The following is a 21,733-nucleotide window of genomic DNA, read 5'->3' as shown; positions in this document are numbered from 1 at the left end:
CTGAATTATCAGAGTACGCTGTTGAAAGTCATCTTTCTTAACTGTTTGAAAGCCATTAAAATGCAACTGTACTCCCAACATTAGTTTGAAAATTTAATCACAATGTGATTTTAGGCATTTATTTTGATGAAGATTATAAATGCTGTTTTCGGTATGATCTATTTAGAAGGGTGAAAAATATTTAATAACGAATATGTGATGCTAGGAAATTTTATAAACTTTTCATTTAATGTTTATGACTATATAATATACTGTGATGGTTTAAAATGAAGCTAGTAGTGACTTGTGCAGCCATCTGTAATGAATAAAAATGCTGAACTGTTTACTGTCACATTATGTTTACAGCATAGAGAGTGGGTATCTTCAGACAAATTTTGGATATAAACTTATTGATGTACTGATGCCAGTGCTAATGCCATGGAATTATTTCTGATGCATTTTATTTTGTGCTAAATTATATCCTTTCATACCCAAACTCTATTTGATTGCCTGGTATGGCTTTCTGGCTGGCTAGAATTTCCATGCTAATTTATTAACACAAACAGTTGAGAGAAACTGCCAATTTCTGGGACCCCCTTTTGGCCTTCTTCCACAAAACTGAGTAGGAGGAGAGGGACTAAACCAAATAATCATGACCTGTCTTCTTCCCACATCTCCTTAAACATAGGCTTTCATGGAATTGCTGAGATGTTTCTCCTGGTGTTTGTCTTAAGGGCTTGAGGTGTCCCAAGAATGTTTGGGTGACTTCTATTTCATATTTAAACTGGCTTTTGAACATGTAGGGCTAGTTGCTTATCTTCTGTATGTTAGTGCAATTCCACTGGTGCCCAGCTGAAGATCTGGTTCACGTTTTGGTGGTGAGAAATCTGATTTCAGCTGGGGACTGAGGAAGCCCAGCAGTGTTGAAAAGAACAAATTACACTATAAGCACTGTATGGGATGATATATTTTCCTAGAGTCAAAAAGCCAAAGGTGCACACATGCAGACAAAATCTCATTTATAAGCTGCCTTTCATTTCCTTTATAGGGAATTAAAAAAAAATGAAATTGGGAGCACCATTCATAACTGTTGGAGTGTCTCCTTTTGACTAGGGGTACACGGATAGAGATTTTTTTTCGGCCGATACCGATAGCCGATTTTTAAGGAGGCATATCGGCCAATACCAATCCGATTTCCGTTATGCATCCTGGCAAACTAAAGAGCAGTGTCAGGCTGATAAGTCTTTTGTGGTGGAAGGGGAGTGTGGGGGAAGGGAAGGGGTGTGGGGGTGCAGATCAAGGCCCCTGCGTTGAGGGAGGGAGTGGGGCTAGGGCAGGCACTGCCCAGCCAGGGCGGGTAGGGGTTGGAGCTGTGGCTCATCTGGGGGTGCAGGGGGATGGCTCCCACTACTGTGTGCATCCCAGGAGGGCACAGGAGGCACATGCCTCAAGATCTGTACACAGGGCAGGGCAGGCTGCCGCTGTGAGCTGGAGCCAGGGCTGTGTCGGGCTCTTCCCAGCAGGAGCTGGGCCAGCTGATCTCAGGGCAGGCAGCAGTGGTGCTGGGAGGGAGGTTACGGGGGGGGCCGCAGCCCCCCACAAATTCACCATAGGCTCCCCAACCCACCTCCCAGAACCACCCCCCCCCTGCCGTAAGTGCAGCCTAGCCCAGCCCTCCACTGGGAAGAGCCTGGTGCAGCTCCTGGAGCGGGGGGCCCCCCCCCCCCCCCCCCCCCGTGTCCCCTGGATGAGCCACGGCTCCATCCCATGCACCCCCAGCCCCAGTTGGGCAACACCTGCCCCTGCCCCATTCCTCCCCCATTGTGGGAGGCGTTGATCTTTGCCCCCATGCCCCTTCTCTCCCTCCTCCCCTTCCACCACAACAGACTTACCAGCTGGCTGCACCTCACCAAGCTGCTGGGCTGTGCTCCTCTCTGCCTACATGCTGCACTTCATGGGGCATTTAGCAGCCACATGATCGGCCACATCGGGCAAAAAAAGCTGATTTCCGACAGAGTCAATTTTCTTTATATTGGTGCCGATCCAATATCAGACCGATGTATTGGTGCACCTCTACTTTTGACTTATCAGGCATTCTGTTCGGATATGTAGAAATGAAGAAGTAGTACAGTTCTGGGCTTGACATTGTCAGTGTCCTGCAATTTCTTTCTTCCAAAAAAGGCTGGAGATAAGCAAATTCATAATTTTTAGAAAAAGAAACATAAAAGGGTAATTTTATTCTAAATTATAGAGCCTGCACCATCATTTTCAAAGCTGTCTGATATTATTTTAAAAAGAAGAATGCATTATTCCTTTTTTGTGACACACAATAAATATGCTATTTTTGCCCTTAAATATGTATGTTAAAGGAAGGCAGGTAGAGAGAATGATTTGACTCACACAAGTAAGAATGAAGTAAGAAACCTTTTTGTGTGTAGTTTGCTCTTACAAATCTGGTTAATGATAGTGATGAAAAAGTTGTTGTGTAGGTTATCATAAGTCACAGGGAAAAAGAGCTGGTAGATTCTCCTCAGTCCCAAGTGCATACATTTCCACATTGTATAGAAAATAATATACCTTCTCAGTTCTCGATACTTAACATTCTTCTTAATCTTCTCACCATTGATCTAATACCAAAGAAAAATATTTTCAGCAGATGGGAGTTTCTTTCTGCTGCTGTTTGCTCTGTAATGCCTATTAACCTCTTCTGAGAGTTGCTAAGTGAAGATTTGATGGCTTGCTTCACCAGTTTTGAATATGCATATAAACCCTTCCTGTAAATAGAGTAGGGTGAATTCCCTCCAGTAGAAATACTGAGATGTAACATCAATAAACGCTTGTATTATTCTGTCACATCTATCTGGACGGGGGGTGAGGGGGAGGTGTTAAAATAATTTGAGTTCGCTGTTGACCATGACATAGGAAGGGGAGTCATTCAGAATGTCAGAAGTGCTTGGGACATGTGCTTAGTAGTCTTACATCTTTTTGTAAATACCTATCTTACATTCCTACTGTTTCCTTCCAGGGAAGATTCCCCTTCCTGGAGTCTAGCTGAGGAATAAACCCAAATCTTCTGTATTCTTTCCACTGCTCATAGCTTCCTGAAGTAGCAGTCAAGGCAGAGCAGAAGAAAATCTTGTTGCTATTTCCCCAACCAAAATAGATCCCATGGAGCTTTAAGAAAATGTGCAGTGACACACAGATATGCAGACTGTGTATCACAGTTGTACTGACTTTTAAGAATATGTACATAGCAGATTGAATACCTGAAGCTCCTGCTGATGCTGCGCAGAGCCAGGATTGCATTCTCTATTATGTGCAATGATTTTGAAAAGAAGGGATGAAATAGCTACTAGGACGTATCATGAAATGTTTAAGACAGAAATAGCCTGCTATAAGCGTGCTTCAGGCAAAGGCAAAGAATTCCAAGAACTTGATAAAGACACAGAGGAGTTGTTGTAATGCATTAATTTTGCACTAGTTAAACCGTTCCTCATACATGCTTTTGGGCAGTATCAGGGCACACATAAAGTCAGTAGCTAGCACTGAACTAGGTACAGGACAATCTGGGACTCCTCCAAAAGAGGTACTGTTGTTAATAATTAGAGCCATTTAGATCAGTGGTTCTCAATCTTTTTAGAGTTAAGGTGGCCCTTGGAAAATGCCAGTTCTCAGTTTTCACTATTTTTTTCACTACAGAAAAACAATAGAGCAATTCTTCTGTTGCAAAGAACTCAAAAAGACCACAACAGGTCAGAATGTTTAACACTAAAGATTTCTTTTTTAAATGTCTGGGTTTATCTTGTGAATCATGCTTACACACCTAACAGTGGTAACTTTGTATGGCACCCTGTGGCCCACATGAAAGAATTTCAAAGCACCCTAAGGTGCCATGGCACCTTGGTTGAGAATCTCTGGTTTAGATGCAGTACTTAGGAGCACCATTGGTACGTGTGTTGCTGTGTTTCTGAACCAAGGTGAAGGAAACCAAAAATGGATAAATCTAGAATTGAGTTTTGAGAAGCTGCCAGCAGGCGGAACAGTTCCGTTGCCATTCTGAATGAGTTCGTCTGTAAAGTGCCACTCTGCCCTCTGCTCTACATGCAGAAGTCATAGACAGTTTGTGATCTAAGGAGTGTGGACTCAGATACACAAAAGGTCTCTAGTGTAACAATGCTTAATGTCTACCATGCTTTGTAGGCACCTGGCTCTTGGAGTGGAATTTACAACTGTGAATTAGATGCTTATGACCCTAAAGCAGGGGTGGGCAAAATATGGCTCGCCGGCTGGAACTGGCCAACCAAGCACTTTCATCTGGCCTGTGGCAGCCACCAACAAATTGTGCCCCACCCAGCCATTCCACCCACGAAAGTGGGAGCAAAGTGCCTGCATGTACACACAGCCCCAAACACACCCTATTGTCTTGCTCCCACCCTTGTGGGTGGAACAGCCTGGCCAACCAGCATGCAGCTCCTTGGTCTTCTGCTGGCTGTGGGCATCAGGTAGGGAAGTGGCAGGTGCGGGTCTGCAGGTGGCAAAAGCATGGGGCTGGGGCTGGGGCTGGTGGCAGCATGGAACTCGGGGAGGGGGGAGGGTTGCGTGTGGGTGTGAGAGAGGGGGGGTATATGGGGACCCCCCGCTTGCCTCATGGTAAGTAGCCCTGTGTCCTGAAGCCCTGCCTGCTGCTGCTGCCACCGCTCAGGTGCTGGAGCTGGCTGCCTTCCCTGCCCCCCCCAGGGGAAGGCACCTGGGGCTTCCCTCCCCTGCAGTGCAGCCCTGGCAGGGAAGGAGCTGGCTCCAGTGCCTGAGGTGTCCCTACTGTGCTGCGCAGCCCTGGCAGGGAAGGCAGCTGGCTCCAGCACATGGGGCTTCCCCCCTGTGCTGTGCAAGCACAGGGGCTGTGCGTGAGTGGCAAGGAGCCCCAGTGATACAGACAGCCCAGCAGAGGTTGTGCCTCTTGCTGTGACGTGCAGTGCTGGCTGGAGCTGCAGCCCTCTGGGCGCCTACACCCTGAGCACTCCGGCTGCTGCTGCTGTGCCATGGGGGCATGTAGGGGGGTCTCAACACTCCCTCACCCTCCCTCACACCCACGCCCTGCCCCCACAACTCCCCACATATGCACTACCCCCCAACATGACCTGTGCCCCCAACACACTGCCATACCCCCACATCCTACCACCCCCCACTCCACCACACACACACACCACCGTACCCTGCCCCACCATATATAAAACTAAGAATTTATCTTTGAGTTATTATGCAGTCATCTCTTTATACACTACTCAAACATAAATCATGACAAAAATATTTTTTGTAATGCAATTAAAATATGTTATAGGAGGTGCTTGACTTCTAGTGTATGATTTGGTTTTTTTCTGGTTCTAAGATATCAACCCCCCACTCCCAAAAAGAGTATTTTCGGGGGGGGGGCAAGGGGAGGGACTACTGGTGGCAAAGGTCAGGGGTTGGGGGTGGGACTTCCAGTCCCAAAATGGTGACAAGGGGGCAGGGCAACTGTCAAGGTGCAGGACTGCCCATGTGGCCTTTGACAGCTCACCAAAACTCATTAAGCTGCCCTCCCTCCCTCTGAAATAATTGCCCACCCCTGCCCTAAGGAGTGTAAGGCGAGAATTACATGCCCAGAAAAGGGATATACAACAGCTAACACTGCATGTATGTGTTTAAGTGAATGCCTAAACTAATCAATAAAGAATGCTAAAGAAAAGTTTGTGTCTGAACTCCTTCCTCTCTCCTCGATTTAGAAACCTAATCAAGGCAGCAGTAAGATGCCTATGTGAGACTGTTCCATATAGTCTAAATAGACAAAGAAAGTAGTGTTACTTTGTTTTACAGATGGGGAAACAGGCATGTGGCATGCCCAAGGACATATTGTCTGTGTAAGAGTGAGGAACTGAACCAAGTTCTTCCGAATTTAATCGCCAGACCACTGTGTTTCTGTACTTTAGTCATTAGACCACTGTACTATATTAGAGTAAGGTGACACCTTATTCTAATATCCGTGTCTGTCTTAGCTGAGCTGGGTCTTGGATTGTCCTTTACTGGCTCTGCACATGTGATTCATAGTAACCAGCAGAGTTCTGTTGGGAACTCCACAGTAATTACTGATGTTAGAAGCAGAGGTAAATCTCCTCCAAAGCTCTTCACTCCCCAGTGTGTGTAGTTTTATGGATTCAACCATTATTAGCGTCCACTGCTATGCAGGTGGGAAAGCAAACATTAGACTTTCCTAGGCACCAAATAACTGAACCGGAAGAGGGATGATAATTATGCTTCCCTAAATACTTAGGCAAAAACTCAACTTCAGCACATGTAAGCACAACTTGGGGGCAGGGGGAGTATTTTGTTCTGATAAATGATTATCTTTGCAACCAGTATTGGTGATGACTGATTAATCCTGTATTTAATTTTTTTAGATGCTTGGTAAACAACAACACTTTTTTTTTTAGTTGATGTCCATTAGCGTGTTGGGTGTGTCTGCTTGGATGAGGGACTACCTGAATAATGTTCTCACTTTAACTGCAGAAACAAGGTAAGTCTATCTTTAAATCTGATACTATATGTAGCTGAATGATGCTGCTGTGCATAGTTTATCCAAAGTATCTGGTTTCCTAATTAAGTTTTCTATGGAGAAGCAGTCCTTTGAAGTCATTCTAATTTTTTTTATTAAAAGGGATATTTTACAATTATTTGTGGTGTTGCTGAAATCAGAGAAGAACAAATTTAGTTTTTGCCTTGTCCTGCCCACTTTTGTTCTCTCTGCCTTTTTTTATTGTCAGTGATGAATTTTGGCTTCCTATTCCAGGAATGTAGTTTGGGGGAGGACTGGAGGATGAATTCTATGGCTTACCATTTGGTGTCATGGGGTGCTCCTGCTTTCCAGGGGACCTATGAAAATCTGTTTCCTCGAAAAGCTATGTCCCTGACTAACCCTGTTGGTATATTACTCTACAGCATATTTTGAATACTTTCTATTACATTTTCGAGATGCAAGCATTATCTTTAGTTTTATTATTGTAGCATCAGGTGTCCTAGGCATGGACCATTGTGCTAGATACTGTACAAATGCAGAGCAAAAAGCACCTGCTTTGTAAGTATTCAACCTTCCATATGTTCAGGAAATCTATGATTTTCAAACACAGAATAATTAATTTCTGTGATCAAAAACTGGTAGGACATTTTAAACAATGTGACAACTAATAAACATTTTCATTACAGATTACAATGTTACTATTCTACTTGTAGTTTCTGTGTTTACAGTGTAGTTCTTTATTTTGTTACTGGTTTTGTTTGTTTTTAGGGTGGAGGAAGCTGTCATTCTGACTTATTTTCCCGTGGTCCATCCAGTCATGATTGCAGTCTGTTGCTTCCTTATCATCGTGGGGATGTTAGGGTACTGTGGCACAGTGAAAAGAAACCTATTGCTTCTTGTATGGGTATGTTTTATTCATTAATCTTCAAACCCAGTTAACTTCTGCCTTATTTAAACTCAGAAGAAAAGTGTTAATAATCATTGTCTTTGATAAACACCATATCTGTGTAACTTTTTTCTGGTTGAGTTATGATATTAATGTTATAATATTATATACTATTATAATTGCAAAGCACACTGTAGGGAAGATTTTATTGTGCAGAACGCATTAAGTTATGTTTGAAAGATAAGCTATGTCATTTGCAAAAATGTTGTTAGTGTTAGTAGCATAGGATGATTCAGGGAGAAGAAATGTGGTGCTGATCAGTGCAGGAGCATGGGTAGTTGTGATCTGAAACAAATCATAAGATTATTGCTTTGACTTCTGCTTACTAACTGGTTAATTAACCCTGGGTTCTTTTTTCTTCCCCCTGCAGTCAATTGTAGGGACAAATAACAACACTTAAGCTGACATAACCAACTGATTTGGAAGTGCAGTGAGGCAGCTGCAGAGCTTAATTCTTTTACCATATTTCACAGTGTGTAAGTTGACATATTGTATAAGCTGACCCCATTTTTCTGATCCAAAAAATTAGGAATTTTGTAGATCCAGTGTAACTAACTTACCTAACTAACCTAACTTTTTGGATCAGAAATATGGGGTCAACGTGGGCTAGGCACCTGGGGGGTAGACACATGCCACAGTGCTACTTGCAGGGGACAGGGCCAGGCTTGGGTGGCGTGGCCCCATCCCCTGTAAGTGGTGCTGTCTGGGCCACACCAGCTGAGCACTGAGCTTGGCCCTGTCCCTGTCCCATCCCCTACGAGTGGTGCTGGGCTTGGTGCTTGGCTGGTCTGCCGTCATCCCCTACAGGCAGTGCTGTCTGGGCTGCGCCAGCCCAGTGCCGAGCCCGCAGGGGACAATGATACAGTGTATAAGTTGAGGTTGAATTTTAAGAGGTTGAATTTAAAAATTGGGCTTCAAAACTCAATTTATACACCATGAAATGAAATGTGTTACTTGTGTCTGCAGTGGTACTTGGTTGTAGGTAATTTAAAGTTCAGTTTCAGATTGCCAACTTCCTTCTTCCTGTGGATGTTAAAACACTTTGAGATTGATGTCACTAGATAATCTTGTGCAAGAAACTTATGTTTTAAAATATTTATAGATATTTAATGCTCAGTGAAATCCATGATTTTTTTTTTTTAAATCTGGTGTTTAGTACCTTGCTGAATTGGGTCCCATGTTGGGACTACTGAACTGGGGTGCAGTATTTTTTTGGACCTATACTTATCACTGTAATTCCAATGAGAGTAAAAAGACAAATGAAATCTTTTAGCTGAAGGAATATCTATGGAGTAATGAAGCTGGGGTCCTGCTGTTTCTCAATACCAGAACATATCAGGTACCCTTGCAAATTTCTACTGCTGCACTGCACTGCACTGCACACATGGATTTTTTCTAATATAACTCTATGAAGCTTGGGACTCACAATTTTTACAGAAACTAGGGAGAAAAAAGGTAGAAGGATATGTGAGCTGTACCTAATATCAATTTCTTTGCTCTCTTTAATGTAGAGGCATAACTAATGAGTTTCATGTTCTAAGCAAAACTCTCCTGCCCCTTGGAGGAGGGAGGAAAGAGGGTGGAGAGTGGTTTTACCTGCCCTAGCTGTCCATGTACCCAGCTCCATCAGCCAGGTAGTATAGGGCTGTTTCTGCTGTGGCAAAGACTTGGGGCAGCAGGGGGCTCCATTTTGGTGCCCCTCAAAGTTGATGCCCCCCTAAGTTGGTGCTCAGGAATGAGGCCCTCATTCAGTTACACTACTGATTTAATGGAAAAATATTATAAATCTATGCAATATAGTCACGGCCCTCTGAGAGACAGCCCCTATAACCCTTGACTGTTTGAGAGAGCTGTTTTGTTTAATAGTTCCATTGAAAGCTCCATAATACCATAATGTTTTGCTAATTGTAGGAGTGGTAGATAGTATTTGCCCTCTAAACTATTTCTTAAAATCTCAGTATGATGAATGTTGTTCACAGTTGTATAATTTGGGGAAACTCTCTCATTTTAACACTAATATCTTCTAGTAATGTAATAGTAATACATTTTTAGGACTTGATTTTGCACCATTTAAAGCAAATGGGAGCAGGTTTAAAAACACATTGTTAAAGATAATGATTCTATAGTGCCTGACTGCATAATTACTTTCTAATGTTACTTACCCAATCTTTGTATTTATCTCACAAGCATTAGTTGTTACTAGGTTATTTTTTAAACCATAAAAATATTTTGCAAATCATTTTTATATTCTGTAAATAGAAAAGCAATTAAAATATGATTAAATTTATTCTGAAACCCTTAGATTTTGTTAGTGAGGCTTTTTCCCAGAGCTGTGAAATTTTTTTTATAAAACATTTTTATTACATGAAGAAGAAAAAGAACCATAGCAATTGCAGTAAATGAAAAAAAATTAGGAGGGAATACATTATGATGCTTTGTATTAAATCTTAATATTCTTATTGGTCTTCAATTTTGAAATAGTGCTTTACGTTTTTTAAAAACTTAATTAAAAATAGTAAAATTATTAAAACTGTATCAGGTCTTTTTTCTTGGATTATTTAGAATGCCACTGAAAGAGAAGAGATGGTTTATAGCTTTGAACATAATCTGGAAATAAATTTATTTAATGTGTTTTAAGCAGTCAAATTACATTAAATCAAAACAAGACATTCCTAAAGCTTAACTTGAAATATTTCACTCTCAGGAGCCTGAGAACTGGTTCTTGCTAAATAAACTGATAAGCAAAAAATAAATCGTATCTTCCTATGTATGCCACCCTCTTTGACTAATTGTTAAATAAGTAGAATCCTGCTGTACTGCAGAGATGTGCAGGCATGAGTCAATACTTCATTCATCAAACTAATCAGAAAAGTGATGGATGAACAGAAAGAGCTTTTGTAAGACCAGATGAACCAAAAGATAAGGACAGAAACTTGGCGTAGAACATTAACAATCTCCTCAATCATGCTTTTATTTTTCCTTGATATATAAACAGCTAACATGATTTAAAGACAAAAATGAGGGACGCAAATCTAAAGTTGTCAGGAAGCATTCTAATTGAAAGTTTTTGTAAAGCCTGATAAAACCATAAAATCTTAAAACACAGGCACTAAAAACATGAATTCATTAATATAATTGAATACTTTAAACTTTTTAATTAAAAGCCAGTCATGCTATCATTAGAAAATTTGTACCGCTATAGGCTTTTTGCAGTAAACCATCATCGTTCTAATTTTGTTTTTGAAATTTTACATTGCAGTTAAAATTCTTTAAAGCTTTCATCTTAATGTGCAATGTACATGTAAACTAAACTGACATGTTTACCCTGCTTAATAGCAACAAAATGTAATCACAAGAAGATATTTATCATTTTCTATTGCCTACATATGGTCAGTTGACAGTGATCTAAACTGTGAAAGCTCCTAGATGGCTGAAAATAAAGTTTGCATTTGTAGAGATATGATATATATAGAACTAAATATAGCAATCTCTGCTTTATATATATGTACATAAAGGCTAGATACAGACATTCAAAAAGCCCAAGGCAGAATCAATCTAAGGTACATGGCTTTCTGTAAGGGGCATAGTTTAACTCCGTCGCAAACAGAACACACGTTCGTCCTTGAGGGGGACGGCGGGAGGACATTTAGACTGCCTGGCTTGGACCAGGTTCCACCATTTTTAAACCAGTCTGTGTGTACTGAACTTCTGTTCTGCTACAGGTCGAGACCGGTTTCTAATCATTTAAACCAATAAAAGTATAATGTCAGTACCTTGTCAAAATGCTGTGTGGCTCTTTGAAACTCATAGGTTCTGAGGTTTCTTGTAGAACTGGGACTGGCATAGATGTAATTTTTATTTTTTAAATAACAAAGACTTCATGTGCATTAAGAGCAACTATAATAATGCCAATTTTCCTGCTCTGCATCACTAATGACTAAAATCCTACAGTGAAAGTGGATTCTTTAGGTGACAGACTTTTTTTTGCACCTTTCTGAGAATTTCTTCAGAGATTGCCAGCATGTGGTTGAGTATTGCAGTCTAGACTATTTGTCACTAAGCACTGAGACAAGACCATAAAATTTCAGCTTGGCTTGTTTGCTGCTGATGTGATGAAGCAGACATAACTCTTAGCTCCAAAAGTAGTGCAGCTTAACAGCACTAGTCTTACAGTGCAAATGTTAATATGAAAAATCTACCTCTTATAGTATAAACTTAGCTTTTAATTAAAAATAAACAGATATAATAAATCTGTTAATGAAGTAAGTCAACTTGTAATTTAAAAGTACAAATACAATCATGTTGCATTGCTTGTTATCTTCTAGCCAGAGTCTAAAATGTTTGAGAATGAATAAAATTATAGAGTTGTGAATCTCAGTAAGAGTGTGAATATAAGAAACAGGCAGAAAGAGAAATGATAATAATATTAATTTAGGGTCAAAATCCTGAGGGATCCAGAGTTGCTTTAATTTTTATTGACATCCTGGGAATTTGGGACATTCTTCCCTTTTCTGGGATTGGTAATCTTGTTTAATATAGGATAAAATGTAATGCATGGTGAAAAGAAATTAATGTTTAATGATTTAGGTTTGAATTTTACTGTTGCCATATTTAGGCAAAAAACCTGCTTACAAAGCATGAGATTTCTCTTTAAAATGCTCCATTTATTACAGTAATAAATTCGTGAAAGGAACATCAGTATATTAGGCCATGTGTAATGCTCAAGGGTCTTCCAGGGTTTTCATCTTTCAGACTTACAGGTCATCTTCTAATATAACTGCTCAGGTAAAACAAACAAAAAAATTGCTTTCGTATTTCTAACTTAAATGATAATCTTTTGTGTCTCTTCCATATAATCTACAGTAATAGGGTTTTTCAAAGGCATAAAGTGCATTTAGATGTCTTTACTTCCATTAGCTTTCTTCTACTGATACTTTGTGCCTAGAAAACTTCCCTCAGATAGGATACACAGTGGAAAAAAAATTGCCTGAATAAATTATAGAGGTTTGTAAATAAAAAAAATGCTTAATGGGCACATTTAATTAAATGCATTTGATTCTTTATGACACAAGATAATACCATCTTAGATACTATTAAAGGCACAGTGTTTATGTATTATAAAAACACCTTTTTAATTTTTTGACACAAAGAACACAAAAGGGATCTCCATTAGTAAATAATTTCCTATATTATTTTTCAGTGCTGGGAATACATATTCCAGAACAAGGAAGTCTTGCTTTCCTGTTGTCTGTTTTTAAATTTAGATTGTATTTCCTGTTGTTTGGCTAAATTATATTTAACAGTATTATAGGTTACTGATAGGATTATCTTGCAAACAAACACACTTTTTGGTATTGCTATTTTTTTATGACCCTGTTGTCACTGATATGCTAACTGACTTTTGACGATTTGGGGCAATGAATACTGCTGTCCTTATCTGAAGATAACTTCATTCTCATCACATTATATCATAGCAGAAGTAGACACACTGGTTTATTGAAGTTTTGGCTTACCAGCTATTAAAAATTATTATATAGAGTGAAAGGGTGGGTGAGTGGGTTGGGCAGTAGCTGAGGATGTGGAGATTTGGGTTCTGATCTCTACTGTGCTAAGCTTTCTTTGTGACATTGGGCAAGTCACTTAGGACAGATGTACATAGCTACATGAGCAACCTACATCTAAACTGGAATACCTTAGCTAACTAATTGAAGTGTCTTGTCTGAGAGGCAAGGATGTTGTGGGTGGTATTTTTCCCGTCTTGTTTAAGAGGGTGATTTGAGTTGGTCAGATTTGGTTACTGAGGTTACGTATACATAACTCATAACCTCATACATAACCAGCAGGGGTACCCCACCTGGCTGCTGTTCCCCCACATTACTAAGGCTGCAGCATCAAACTACTCTGGATTTCCCTTCTGCAGCTTCCACGTACAGCCCTTTCCCCAGGGGGCAAAACAGCATGTGGGAGCCCACAGCTCTGAGTGCCTGTGCAGTGTGGTGCAGTGGGGAGCGCCTGTGGCCAGGGAGCTGAGGGTGAGGCTAGGTGCCCATGTGCTTGGCGTAGCCAGGGGGCTCCTGCATGGTGTATGACCCAGGGGGCCAGTGTCTCATGCTGCTCCTGCAGCGTATGGCCCCCGCTGGTGCAGGCTGTTAAGCATGCAGCCATTGGCCACTTAGAAGTTGGAGAGCCCTACCCTGTAGAGTCCATAAGGAGACTCAGAGCAATTCAAACAGGGAAAGTTCAACACCCAGGCTCTGCATATAGAGAATGGTGGGAAGTAGGTGCTCCAAAGGACAACCGAGAAAACCTGGAGATGCCTGGAGGTAGCTAAAAGGAAATACTAAAACCAGTACTGTGTCTGTGCTCCTTTCCCTAAGTTGGAATGCATGTTAGGCTTCTCCCTTCATTTGGGATCCAGTTACCTTTTGCACAACTTACTGCCAGCTTTGTTTCTGTTTTACTAATCAATGACTGTTAAATTTTAAAGTGTACAAATAGTTCAGGGAACAGAACCAAGGACTTGACCGTCTGAGCTACATATCACCTAGCTACAGAGTTGCATTCTCTTTTGCTTCTTCTCTTGCATTCTTGGCTTCCCAGTTTCAACAGTGGGTTGAATATTGTTCCCACACAGCCTATTATGTAGCCTGGTGGTTAGGGGACTCTGAAGAAGTGGGAGATGCAGATTTGAATTCTCTCAGGGTGAAGAGGACCTGTGACTCATGTCTTCCATGTTCGAATGAGTGCCCCAGGTGTAGATTATTATGCTAAAAGTGGGTCATTGCCACTGCTTTTTTTTAATTGAACTTGATGCTTCAGCACTAGTCTGCGTTGCAAAATTGTTCTTGAACATGCTCAGAAGCCCAAGTCTTGGGGCATCTTTATATATGCTCCAGGTTGGAGGTTAGGGGTCACTTTAATTAGAGCGGCTCTCAGGAGCCACTCTCATTAAAGCGCCCATAGTGTCTTGTGTATTCAGTATCCTGTGCTTCAAAGTGGCGGCAGGGGCACTTTAAAGGGCGGGATGCTGAATACACGTGACGCTGAGATTGCTGGAGGGTGATAATTAGCATGTTTCAGCAGACTCAGTTGAGTCTGCTCTGATGTCTGCTAATTAGCACATGTTGGAGCAGGTGTCAGGTATGAGTATAGGTGCATTAGAAGCCTAGGTAAATAGGAACCTAGTCTGTTGTAGGTGCCTATGGAACAATTTGGCCTGGCCTTTAATGTCTCTTTGTGGCTGAAATCTACAGCAGTAAAATGGAAATAATTTCTCCCCTAATGGAGGTCTTCAAGGTCTACTGCAGTAATTGGGTTTATATGAATACTGGGCCATTAACATTATTAGATTTTATTTAAAACATCCTCACTTTTTCTTAAAAACTAACATTTTCTTTGCATTAATGAATATTAGGGTCAGTGTTTTCAAACGTGTATACTTAAAGTAGGTCACCTAAACCTGTATTTAGGGGGTGAATTTCAAAGGTACAAAGGACAGATAGTTTCCCACATCTCTTTGATTGTTAGTTTGACTGTCTGTCTATTATGCCTTTGAAAATCTCCCTTTAAAGTTTATTGTGATTTTTTTTTATATATATAATTGAAGAGAACCCATAATTCCCAGTCTTTTAGATTATGCTCAATTTATGGTAATTCAAACCATTGAGTTACCTACCTTATGCATTTTAATTCTAGCTTTATTTCCACATGCTTGTAAATGCATATAGGTGCATTTTGAATGCTCTTTCTATCCAAATGTGTTTTTCATTTTCATTATCCAAAAAAGTGTTCTTGTCTTATATTTTAAATGCATTCAAGTCCTGCTGTGCTGTTGGATTGAGGCCACACACATTTTGGATTTTTTTAAGGCAAAATTGTTCACATTGCTCTTTTGCAGAAAAAGATGGGCATGCACAAATCATCTGAGAATTGCCCTAAGGCTGTGCTAGTTTCCTGAAAATTCTTATCTTGTTACAACAATAAGAGTAAAGTGTCACTTGACATGGATGGTTAATGAAGATCCTACTAAAAAATATCCTGGTTTTAAATTTAAAAAAAATGTTTTCATTTCAAATTCTGCTTGATAAGTGAGTTTTTCCCTAATGACAGCATTCAAACAGAACAGGATTAAATATTCCCTGTACTCCTTTTTATTAAAAGGAAAGCTGTGGGAAATATATATTTGATAGTAGATGGGGCAAATCCCCTTACTGAGAACTTTCATCACAAAACTGGCAGGAAAATAAATATTGTTTGGCATATAAATATTGTAAGATCCTCTGTACACAGCCAAAATAACTGTGTGTAATAACGTGGGTTTCACTTAATTACAGCTGAATTGTACAACAGGTTATAATGTGTTTTGCCCTTATCCACACCAGCCAGACCAAGTTGTTTAAATAATTGAATTCAGCCACAAATGACTTTAAGCATTGTTAAACTAAGTTATGTTGTATAGATGCAGTGAAATGTTCTGTAATATTAGCTAAGGTCAAAGGATTTGTATTTCTCAGTAGCGTAAGAGAAAATATGTCCATGCTCAGACAAACATGGTCTGAGTTTGAACTAATGTATCATGTTATTTATTTCGGAGCAAGTTCTTTTACATCCATGCACTTCCATTTAAGTCAGTGGGGAAGGGTGTCAAAGAGAATTGTATCTGACTCTTTATTACAGAGCAAGAAGTCTATTTAAGTCCAGGTGTGGGTTTCTGGAAGGAAATCTTGTTTCTTGTAGAATTCTAGTTGTGGAAAACTATGGCAACGCTTGTCTCTCTGCAGCAAGTCATTGCTCTTGCCAGCATGAGTTTGTGGCAGAGACAGCTTAGAAATAAGAGTGTTTTTTGTGGCAGCAGGTATTGTTGTGGTTATATGGATATCTGTTGTGACCCAAGTGCAGTATTAACAAAATCGAAGCTGCTCCATTACCTTGTACAAATATTTGGCTTTGGAATTTTGTAATTTACTAACTATAAGAATTTGCTTATTATTAAACAACCAACCAGTGAAAGAGAAAAAATAAACAACTGACGAGATACTTAGCGTGAGGTCTGTAGAGGTTAGTTAGACAGGATAGAGACTGGAATACCTCAATTTCTGATCCCATTCCTTTCATCAGCTTGTTTATTAAAACTTACGATGTAGCTGGGGGGAAAAAAGAGCGTGCAGTTTTGTGAATGGCTTTTAAAAGGTATACTCTGGACTTTTAAAACCTTAAAATTATTTGTGATTGCTGATGCTTAGTACATTTTGGCTGTAATGATTCTCAAAGCTTATTTGCCTGTCTGTCTTTTGATAAATGGATTGAAGTATTTGTAAGTGCTGTAGAACAGTGTTTTAAGAAACTAAAAATGTACCTGAATTTAAATTCATGTGACTCTTTAAAATACAGGTTATTTATACTTGGGAGATAGCTATATTGCTTTTAATAGGTTGTGCTTTTTAGTTTTCTTTTTTCTTATACTATTTTTTTTTCTTAAATGTTTGCAATTTTTTCAGTATAACCCTCTACTGTCTGTTCTACTAACTTTCTGAAAACCTTTCCTTCTGTACTAGCACTTTCTATATTTGACTTAACCTGAGGGTGAATGTTTTTACAGGGATGTATAAGCTAATAATGTTCAGCAAGACCTAAGGGAGAATACTTCCACCATGAAAATTTGTCTCTATTCCTCCCAACTATATAGTTCATCCAATAAATGATGCCACCCACAAAAATCATTCCTTCTCTAATAACATTCAGATGTTTTTGTATTAGCGTTGGGCCAAGGAAAGATTGTTTTACTCTTCTGGCCAGTGCATTTCATTCAAGTAAAGGAGTGAACAGTGACAAGCAATATTAACTTGGCCTTTTAACATTGCCTGGCCTCTTCACAGGGCAACATTTCTGTGCAGAAGATGGAGATTTCTCAAGGGCTTGCCCAAAATTGGTATGGAGTGCCTCAGGAATTAAGGACCTTTGCCATCTTCCACTTGAATGCAAGGAGCTTTTCTTTAATTTTGTGTTTTTTGTCATAATTGTGCAGCTCTGTGTGTGCATGTGGTTGTGTGTAAAAAAAACAACAAAAACAAAACAAACAAACCAAAAAAAACCCCAACCCCAAAGCAAAGGACTCAACTGCATGTACTTACCCACTCGGGAGATAATGAGAGAATTAACACATGAAGGATGTTACACTACTGGAAGGTGCTTACAGCTGAATGATAAGTATGGCATAAATATACGATATTTTCTCACATACAACATACAACATGACACGATGGAAGGATTGTTAACACCTCTGGAGTGAAGAACAGTGAGCTATTATGTCAACTGACTCCTTCAGTTGCCTGAATAATAGTGCAACAGGTGCTGCACTGTATGGCAGGAATCAAATCCCAATCAGAAAATCCATCTTCTCTGTTGAATATACGCACCCCAATCTGGGGGATGATTTGGGGGCCAAAGGTGCATGTTGTCTGTAAGAAAAACATAGTATATAAATTAGCCCTGTATATTTTACTGTGCATAGGATTTCTGGCTCCAAAAACTGTTATTTTCCTAGTAGACTGCTTGCTTAAATGGCAGCAGCAGTAAATCCCAGCGCCTTCATAGAAAATACTCTGCCAGTTTCTGTCTCCAGGTCATGTGTATAACTGGCCAGTACTGTGTCTTCTTTCCTCCCTGCATTTTGTATCTTCCTGGCTCTGGCTCCAGCTCTAGCAGCAGCAGCACTGCATATATAGGAGCATAGGCTGGCAGTTCACTGCACTTGAGAAAGATGTCACCTTCTTTTGCTGCTGATGTGTCAGCAGCAAAAAAACCTCCAGCTGCTGCTCCTGTACGTGTGCTGGCGCCACTGCTCTGCCCTTCCCACTGCTGGAGCTGGTACTGGAGGGAGAAATGAGGGCATGCCTTTGGCTCTATTCTGGTGCTGCCCTGCCCCTCTTAGACAGTGCCGTAGGCTTCTACCCTGCTTGCCCATCCATTGTTATACTACTACATGTGCCTTTGCTAATCATGGCTTTGGGAAGGAGGGTTGTAGCCATATATTCCCATGGAGAGGCCTGCCCACTAAGCAAACTGTAATTTCTGCTTCAGCTTTCAAATGGTTTAAGGTGTAGCATATTGCAGTAGTCTGATCTAGAGGCAACAAGAACACCAGAAACATCAGCAAAGTTCTCCACATGGAAGGAAAGGTTGCAACATTGAGGCCAAATGCAGATGATAGAAAGGAAGAACTCTTCAGGGCTGTGGAGCTGTTAAAATGATAGCCACTACCAGAAATGAGGCAGAGGTGTTGAAATGTAAGAGCAGCTTCCATCACGCAGGTGGAACTATCCAAAGGCAACTGCATCTTATTCTCTATGGGTAGCTCCTGGTCCAAAACCTAGTGGTACTGGGATTTCTTGGAAAGTTGAACAAAGGATGTATGGACACTACAGTGCTGGCAGGAAATGATATAGATAAATTAAACATATAAGAGGAATACTCTAGAACATAATACTCAATTCAGAAAAATACTTTGTAATACTCAATACTCAATTCAGAAAAGAGTGTTTAGTCCTTCCCAGTGGACTCATTTTGACCTTGGGAGTTCAGGGTGTTCAACACCCCATGATATTTCTTCTCTTCACTTAATTATATGGAAAGGTAGACATTGCTTTTCTGCACAGAACTCTGACTATACACTACAACTGGAGTAACTCCTGCTTCTCAGTAAAAACGAGTAGTTTAAATAGGCAGCTGCATATTCTGGATGGGGTGGGAGATGGGCCATGAGCAGGACAGTCTGTCAGCTGGTAGGAGTGTCCAGAAATCCTCTTGCAAATGATTGGGAACTATCCAAGTGCATGTCCTCTGTTCATACTAATCATCTGCTTCCCTCACCCCTTGCGACTAACAGCTGTCTTGGGAACACTATTTCATAGTGCAAGGGCAGAGCCAATGCTACTAGGATCCTGTTACCCAGACTGCTGGAGAGGGGAGAACTGTCCAGCAGCCAGGCAATCAGATGGCTGTGTAGGAAAATGGTTTCTAACTGTAGTAGCAGGGAACATAGTGTGATATAACTACCAACCTAATGAGAGGGTTTGTACATCACAGTGGGCTGCTGACCTGGTTCTGTAACTTGACGGTGGAACAGCATTTAGTTCACTCCCTTTGGGAGCTTTATCTGGAAACAGGGAACAACTGAAGCACTTTTGGGGTATGCTTGGGCAAAATGCCTTTGTATTAGCATTGAATTGAGCTGAAATTTAGGGAAATGATTTTTGTTGTACAGTAAAGTGGTTTTGATAAGAAAAGCAGGGAAAGATGTCTGCATAAAAGAATAATTGGCTTCATCATATTGTATTGTTCAAAAAAGAGAGCCTTTTGGTTTTAATATAAATTGTATGAGTTAAGGAAGAGGATTGGTGTGTGTGATTTCCTTAGGACAGGCACTACATTTACCTATGTCTTGTTAAGTATTTTATACCAATTGTGCAGGGACCTTTGAGTTTGCTTGGAGCCCCATTGCCTTGCAGTAACTGAGCCTTAGCAAATAAATCATAATAATTGTTTGAAAGGTGCATTAGTCTAATTCTGATTCATTGATTATTTTTCTTTAATGGAGAAGTGGTAAAGTAAAAGTTTATATCAGAACAAATTAATGTCTCATAAAAGACTGTGCATGTGACAAGCCTTTTGTTTTTCATAATGAATTATGTGTTTGTCTCATTTGAAGAGATGCTCTAAAAATGGCAGAGGAATTCATCCAAAAAAGAGCTGGAACATGTCTCAAAACTGATATCAAAATTATTCTAATTTTATAATTGGAGATTTCTTTTCTGCACTAGGAAGTAGCGCAAAAGGTTTGTGAAGACCTGGGGAAAACTCAAGTGGAATCTAGGGACTTTGAAAAGGCCAGAGGTTTTAAATGATTTGTACAGTAACAAATGTGTGGTAGAGATTTGTACTGTTTGGGTGAATGAGAAACAGACATCAAATTACTGGATTTTTCTGTTAATTTTACTGTGACAAGTATTGAATTTGATGGCTTGAGTGGTAGTCAGTAGCTAATGAGCATTAGTGATTTCAGTCTATTTTCTTGTTGACTTGTCCCCTATCTCTCAGCACGTAGTGTCACTAAGCAAATAAAGTGATCTCTTAATGGGAATGACAAATTAACTATTAGTCCCCTTGGTGATGGGTTGAGGTACCGAGACTGGTGGGAAGTTTGCACTGAAGAAGCAGAGAAACACAGGATTTTGGTTTCCCATGCTTCTAGTGTTACTCACTTTACAAGTACACCAGGTTCCTTTTAAAACATACATCAGGTTTTAAAAACTGGACCTGCAGATCTTTGTAGTAGCCTGTGGTTCATTATTATTATTAGTTCTCCTGTCTAACAAAAGTAGCCATAGCCATCAACTTAAAAAGCAGTGTCTTTTGCTGGACTTCTCAAGTAAAGGGTTTGCTTCCCATTGGTAAGCAAGCATTCTGCTGGTGGTCATATGACATTTCTTAGGGTGCAGACAGATATCTGGAAGGCTTGCTTCTTAAAAGAACGAGGCTGATACTCTCAGACTGTTAACCACAGGGAAATGCTACACATAACGCTCTTAGAATCTTTTGGCACGTGTTTCACATACCATATCCACCAGTCTTTTAGAGTTTCCCTTAAGGTTTCATTCTGCAGCTGCTTACCCTTGGAATCTCCTCTCGGCCCTTGCCTTCCTTTTTCAGATCTTTCTTGACGCTGCTTCCATGTAGGGCATATTACCCAAAAAGATGTTGTAAGCAAGAGAGCTAGTCTGATAAGGTCAAGCCTGCTGCTTATCTCTTGCAGTTTTTATAACTGGGTTGCGATTTTTCTCAAGCCTGCAAAACAAAACCCACTTCATCTTTTCTTAGGAACAAGAAAACCACTGGGGGAGGAGGGATGGAATTAAAAAAAAAAAATTATGTAAAGAAACTGCTGTTATTTATAACAAAACTGCTCTTTTTCAAATAAGGAGGCATATGTTTTATGCCTCCTTAAATAAAGGAAATGTTTCTCAGTTCTCGCAGATCAGTGCTCTTAGTAGTCCACAATACCGCCTCTCTATGGTGTCCAGTGACAGTTGACTTTGTTTGCTAGCCACACCCCTGCTTCCAATTACCACTGAATTAACCTGGCTTGTACTCTCTCCCTCTTGTTGTGACTGTTCTAGAGTTGTCCTGGTGTAATAAGAAACTGATGCATTTTATCAGGGGATGTACTGGTTTGCAAGTGCCAGGAGCCAATCAGAGTAACT

General features: G+C 40.3%; 1 protein-coding gene across 1 annotated transcript in view; it reads left to right on the top strand.

The window, feature by feature from the left end:
- The first annotated feature begins 3,700 nt into the window (after positions 1–3,700).
- TSPAN12 (tetraspanin 12) overlaps positions 3,701–21,733 on the top strand; it is a 47,853-nt gene continuing 29,820 nt past the window's right edge. The window contains exons 1-3 of the mRNA XM_006026685.3: positions 3,701–3,731; positions 6,447–6,529; positions 7,298–7,433. Of these exons, the coding sequence (XP_006026747.1) occupies positions 6,450–6,529; positions 7,298–7,433 (216 nt within the window). The 5' untranslated portion in view covers positions 3,701–3,731; positions 6,447–6,449. The remainder of the gene's footprint in view (positions 3,732–6,446; positions 6,530–7,297; positions 7,434–21,733) is intronic.

This window comes from Alligator sinensis, unplaced genomic scaffold (genome assembly GCF_000455745.1).
Source record: "Alligator sinensis unplaced genomic scaffold, ASM45574v1 scaffold65_3, whole genome shotgun sequence".
Classification (NCBI taxonomy): Eukaryota; Metazoa; Chordata; order Crocodylia; family Alligatoridae; genus Alligator; species Alligator sinensis.
This window is presented reverse-complemented; position numbering and strand designations above follow the sequence as displayed.